The sequence below is a fragment of the Lipotes vexillifer genome, unplaced genomic scaffold (assembly GCF_000442215.2).
Source record: "Lipotes vexillifer unplaced genomic scaffold, Lipotes_vexillifer_v1.1 scaffold1699, whole genome shotgun sequence".
Lineage (NCBI taxonomy): Eukaryota > Metazoa > Chordata > Mammalia > Artiodactyla > Lipotidae > Lipotes > Lipotes vexillifer.
This window is the reverse complement of record NW_006796961.1, coordinates 613,987-620,224: the sequence shown is the minus strand read 5'-3', so window position 1 is coordinate 620,224 and position 6,238 is coordinate 613,987. Positions and strand designations below refer to the sequence as shown.

The window sequence follows — 6,238 nt, the reverse complement described above, 5'->3', positions numbered from 1 at the left end:
CCCGTTGCGGAGCACAGGCTCCGGACGCGCAGGCTCAGCAGCCATGGCCCACGGGCCCAGCCGCTCCGCAGCATGTGGGATCTTCCCAGACCGGGGCACAAACCCGCAACCCCTGCATCGGCAGACGACTCTCAACCACTGCGCCACCAGGGAAGCCCCGAGAACATATTTTTTTAAATGAGTTTTTAATGGCGGTAAAATACACGCAAGAAAATTTACAATTGGTGGCATTCAGTACATTCACAGTGTTGTTCAACTTTTGCCACTATCTTGTTCCAGAACCTTTTCACCACCCCTGTACCCATTAAGCAGTCACTCCCCATTTCCCCCTACCCCCAGCTCCTGGCAACCACCGATCTGCATCTGTCTCTATAGATTTACCTATTTTGGACATTTTCTATCAATGGGATCATACAGTATGTGGCCTTTTGTGTCTGGCTTCTTTCACTGAGCATAATGTTTTCAAGGTTCATCCATATTGTAGCATGAATCAGTGCTTCATTCCTTTCTATGGCTAAATAATATTCCATTGTATGGATGTATCACATCACTAAATGATGGACATTAAGTTTGTTCCCACCTTTTGGAGGAGAGAATATATTTTACTTAATTGCTTGTAGTTTGATTTTATAACAGTTAACTATTTGGATGTATAATATATAGGCTTCCCTTTGTACCCTTGTCCTGTGTTCCACCTTGAGGCAAGATTGTTCTGTTTATAATTGTGTCTGTCTCCCAAGCTCAACTGCAACTTCCAAGTCTGGTTTATCTCTTTGTTCCCAGCACTGGGAACATTCTTAAACAAGTGTTATGTGTCAGGCACTGTTTTAGGCATGGGGGAGTTGGGTGAGCATGACAAACAGAAAATGCTGTAATGCAGCTCACTTTCCAGCCTGGGGTTGGTGGAGACAGATAATATACAAATAAAGGAAGAAATAAAGGTAATTGATGGTAACTGCTGTATTGGGTGAGTTAGAGAAAATAACAGGGATAGGGTTAAAGAAGAGCTGTGTTTGATGTAGGCTGGGTGATCAGAGACCACTTGCCTGAAGAACCAAGACCTGAATAGCAGAAGCCAACCATGTGATGAGTCATTCCAAGCAGAGGGAAAGGCAAGTGCAAAGGCCCTGGGGTGGGAATATGCAGCTGGGGGGTTTGAGGAAAGCATGAAGGCTGGGATGGAGGAGTGATCAAGGGAGATGTCAGGAGATGAGATCTGAGAAGTGGGAAGGGCCTTTTGAGCCAGGGTAGGGAATTTGGATTTTTCTTCTAAGTTTGGTGGGGAGTCACTGGAGGACAGTGAATGTCTGGGACAAGGGTGGCGAGAAGTGGATGAATTCAGAATATATTTTAGAGGCAGAGCAAACAGCAACCCAATATATGAATGGATTGGGGCAGGCGCTGAGGGAAAAAGAGAAATTGAGGCTGACTTCTACATTTTGGGCATGAAAAATAGAATGAGTGAGGTGCTATACACAGTAGAGAGGAATAGAGTTGGGGGAAACCAAGAGTTCAGTTTCTAAAGTGTTCATTTTGGCATATCTATTAGACTAGGGACTGTTGGATATGAGTCCAAAACCCAGGGGGAGAAGTCAGAGCTAGAGATATAAATTTGGGAGACATCAGCATAGAGATGGTATTTAAAGCATGAGATTGGAATTTGTCAAGGTCTGAGTGTTGGCAGGAAAGAGATTGTATACTTAAACCAAGTAATTGATGAGAACTCAGTAGAAGGAAATAATCAAGGCATAGTGCATACCCTGGATTCACCACAGCCAGGAGCTGTTACCACCCCATGGACCTGGAGGGAGAGAGCTGTGTGGAGCTGCTGCCTGCTGTGGAGGGACACAGCCAACAAAGCTTGGAGGAAGGGGGCATGGGATAAACATCCTGACCTCACTCACCTCTCTCCCATCAGCCAAACCCAATGGAAGCCAGAGGGGAAGGAAGCCCATTGATGCAGGTGAACCAGAAGTCTGAGAAGGGGTGCCTGGGAGGGTAGGAGGGAAATCAGGAGAGGATGGTGTCCTCCAAGACCGAGGAGCTAATGGAGAGGGAATCAGGGAGGAGCCAGTGATCAGGTCTGGCAAATGGAGGTCATGGAGGTCCTTGGACAGAGAAGGTTCGGTGGCATGGTGGAACCAAGAGGCCAGTAAGCATGGCTAGAAGAGGGACAGGAGGTGATAAAGAGTCCACTGTAGAGACAACTCATTCCAGAAGTATAGTTTTCATCCCCATCACCTCCCGAGGGAGTAAGCACTATTATCCCCATTTTACAGACAAGGAAACTGAGGCTTGGAGAAGGCTGACACTTAGGTTCTGAGTGGGCGGGAATCAGGTGGGCCTGATTCCAATTGGGTCAATAGAGTCAGAGGAAGGAAGGAGGTCAGATGCTCAGAGGGAGGAGGGTAGCAGCTTGAGAATGGGATCAAGGAGAGAGTAGAGTGGGAGGGTGGACAGAAAGGGCAGTCACTAGGGTAGGCAGAGAGCTGGGGGATTGTTGGGGCTTCTGAGGCTGTGTAGCCCCCCCACTTTCTTTAGGTAACTATGTCTTTCTTACTGGTCACCCCAAAATGGTGGGGGGTGGAGGCAGGTTTTGGAGAGAGCCCGGGGGAAGAGAGTGGAAAATGTCCCTGGGGTTAGGTCGCCTGCTCCCGGCATCGATCCTGGCCTTGAACGTCACAATCTGGCCCCGGCTGCAGGGGGCTACTTCCTCCCGCAAGCCTGGATACCTCTCTGAGGCTTCCCAGTCGCTTGGGCCCAAGGTGACCGCCTTTCAAACCTCAGCCGCTCTGCTGAGCCCTGGGCATTCTGTGTGTGCGTCCCTCCCTCGTCCCTCAATCTGGGAGTCCACTTGGCGGTGGACGCCTCGCGGACTTTTCCTGGAGGGGGTGAGGGGAAGGGCCCTCTGGGCTTGGCGCGGGCGCCGGCTCACCGCTCGGAACCTTGCTGAACCCAGTCACTGGGAGGGAGACTGGGGCGGGCGGTGAGGCGGTTCCTGGCGCCCCCTCCAGCCCGAGCTGTGCGCTGCACGGGTGGAAGGTGGAAGGACAGCCCAGAGGCCGTGGGCGTTGCTGCTGCGCGGGACAGGCAAGGCCCCGGAAAGATGGCTTCGGGGGACACCCCACCAGAGGACAGCGTTCAGAGGCCCAGCCAGGCGTGCAGCTAGGGCCAAGCCTCCTGGTAATGCCGGGGACGTGAGGCCGAAAAGGTTTTAGGGTGGCGCCCCCTGAGTGAACGCTGCACCCAGACTGGCGTCCCAGGTAGCGGGCTAGGTCTAGGGAAGTCCTCTTTTAAACGGGCCAATGCCCTGAGCTGACTTGAGGCGTGCTAGTGGAAGAAATCCAGCGCCCAGCTGAGGCGCCCCCGTCTCGAGGGCGGGGCCAGGGCGGAGCCCGGAGTCCTGCCTGCAGGTGCAGGGGGCGTTGCCCGGCCCTGCCCCCGGGGACAGTTCTTGGAGGCCAGGGGCGGGTCAGAGAAGCGGCCGGTGCAGGCTACGCCTTGGAACCCGCGGACGGTGACTGCAGCCACAGGTGCCGCGCAGGGCAGTGTGTCCCAGCTCTGGGCATCAAAACTCCAGCGCTGGGAGCTAAGGCTTCCCAGCTGCTCCCAACCCTGGACACCGAGGCCCCCGGGCCGGAAAGCGGAGCCCTGGGGTCGTCCGAAGAGCGGGGCCCTGAGCCCCCCGGGTTAGACAGAGAAATTCCCGGGCCTGCCGCAGAGCAGGATACCGAGGTCCCCAGGCCAGGCGGCGAGGTCCCCGTGCCCTCCCCAGACCAGGGCGCAGAGACCCCCGAGCAAGAGAGCGAAGTCCTCGGGCCATCAGCGGGGCAGGAGCCAGAGTGCCCTGGACCGACCGCAGCTGAGGGCTTTGAGAGTCCTGGGCGAGGCAGCGACGACGCTGAACCGTGTGAAGCGCGAGGCGCGGGGCTCCTGGAGCAGTGTCCCTCTCAAGGTCCGGAAACCTCCTCTGAGACAAACTCGGAATCCCCCCAGCTGCGTTTTCTACTGCGCTCCGAGACCCCACAACAGCCCCCAGAGCAGCCGCTCATGGAGACGCCCATCGAGCGCGAAATCCGCCGCAGCTGCGAACGCGAGGAGAGCCTGCGCCGGAGCCGGGGCCTGAGCCCAGGTCGCGCGGGCCGCGAACTCGTCGAACTGCGTGTGCGGCCGGTGCTCAGCCTGCCGGGCCCCGGCTCCGCGCTCCCGCGCGCCTTGGAGCGCGCTCGGGCGGGCGCGCAGATGCAGCGAGACATCGAGCGGGAGGCCCATCGGCAGGCGGCGCTAGCGTGCCCCGAGGTCCCGAAGCAGCGCGCCCGGCAGCCACCTCAGCCGCTGGGCGAGCTCAAGCGCTTCTTCGAGGCTGCCGGCGGGTGCGGCTCCTCGCCGGCGGCGGAGGGCAGCGCGGACCCGCAGCGGCTGCCTGAGCCCGGAGGCCGGCCACGTTCAGTCGTGCAGAGCCGGTGCCCGGTGCTGGCCCGCGCCCCACCGCCCATCGCACCATCGCTGCTGGAGCAGGAGGTGCGCGAGGTGAATGAGCGCGAGCGGGAACTGCAGCGCCAGCGCCTCAGCGTCTACGGCACCGCCGAGTTCAAGGAGCCCGCGCCCAGCCTAACTGGTAAGCCACTGGCGCCCCTACGCTGGGAATTCCCAGGGCTCCAGCCGCTCTCACCGACTGCCCAACTCCAGTGGCCCTCTGATCCTCAGGGTCCCCCTTCCTGGCTCCCAGACTCCTCGGGCCCCTCTCAGCTCACCTCTTCTGGACTGCCCATCCCTATGCTCCACACCCCCGGACCCCGTCGGACTCCCAGATCCACCCCCCCAGGCTCGTGGTGGGGGAAGGGAGGAGGATCCCACATGTCTTTGTCGGGTTCCAGGGAACCCTCCCTGGGTTCTGGCAAACCTGGATCCTCCCTCTGAATTTTCGGGTTCCTACCTCCCCACCTTGGGTTTGTTTGCCTCTCTCCTGCCTCGGGTTCCTCCCTCCTCCCTCATGATGTAGGCCTCCCTGGGGAGGAGGGGGGTGAACGCCTGTGTGTGTTTAAGGGGCGCGGCCGCTCTCCTTCGTCCTGGCCGCCTCCAGCTGGTGAGAGGAGGGGCAATCTCGGCTGAGCGCCCCTTCCCCCGCAGCGAGCAGGGGCGACGGAAAGCTGGCGGTGATCTGGCCTCCGCGCAGAAAGGCTTCGGAGAACGGTCTGGAGCAGGTGGGAAACCCTTTCCCCTCCTGCCTCAGGCGTTTGTCGCTGGCCCCCACCCCAACCCTCTGCGTGCGAGAACGCTGGGCTGGGGAAAGGACCCCCTGGGAAGGCACTCTGCGCTAGGACCCAAAGTCCCGGACGTGACCCAGGGGTGTCGAGAAGGCGGTGGTCCTGGGGCCCAAACTGCCCCACCCGGGGCCTGGGTGTCCCCACTCGCGGTGCGCGGGCCCCCGAGGCATGCCTTCGGTCTGGCCCCTCTCTCCAGGAGGAGCCGAAACCTTGAGGTTCGAGCCGGCTGGGGTCCCCGGACGAAGGTAACATGCCCGTCAGAGGACCCAGGCAGGGGCGCCCAGGAGTGCCCTCCGGATCGGCGGAGGGCCTGGAGAGGGGCTACAGGTCTGAGCCAGGAAAGACGCAATCGATCAGCCCCTCCTCGAACCTGACTTTGTGAAATTGACCAGAATCTTCTATAAAACTGTTAGTCCCAATTGGGAAACAGCACCATCACAACCCCGTCAGGAAAACTGCCCCGCCCTCCTCCACCTGACTGCAAACGGAACTAGCCTCTCCTTCCGGCCTTGACTGTTAGATAGGGGTCATCTCCTCGGCTGTCCCCACTCCCCAATAAAGCCCCTTCTTTCTGAGCAGTGCAGGCTGTTTTTTTTCTGGGTCCTCTTCGTCTGCGGTGGGGTGGGGCGGGAGCGCGGCGAGAGGAGCAAGGCTTGAGAAAGTCGCCGGAGGCTCCGGCCGGAATGCAGAATGTCCCCTATCTCCCAGTTCCAGGGCCGCATATCTCCCCCTGCCCGGCCGGGACCCTAGTGCCCCCTGGCGACGCGGGCGCGAAGTGCGGCGTTGGGACAAACGAACTCATGCCCACCCTTTCCAGATTTCGTCAACATTTATTGGTGCCAAACCACATGCCCCGCGCAGGGTGCTGGCTAGACAGAGGTGATAAGAGGTTGTTCCCGCCCTGGGGACATAAACAATGGCTACAAAAAAAGGGAGTGGTATCTGTTCAAGCTCCTTAGTAGGGCATGCAA

The 6,238-nt window shown here is 58.6% G+C and overlaps 1 protein-coding gene across 1 annotated transcript; it reads left to right on the top strand.

Moving 5' to 3' along the window:
• Positions 1-3,481: 3,481 nt before the first annotated feature.
• MISP3 (MISP family member 3) lies at positions 3,482-5,845 on the top strand. Its single transcript, XM_007469059.1, has 3 exons — positions 3,482-4,618; positions 5,131-5,204; positions 5,464-5,845. The coding sequence occupies exons 1-3, from the start codon at positions 4,051-4,053 to the stop codon at positions 5,479-5,481; spliced, it is 660 nt and encodes a 219-aa protein (XP_007469121.1). The 5' UTR covers positions 3,482-4,050; the 3' UTR covers positions 5,482-5,845.
• Positions 5,846-6,238: the final 393 nt, after the last annotated feature.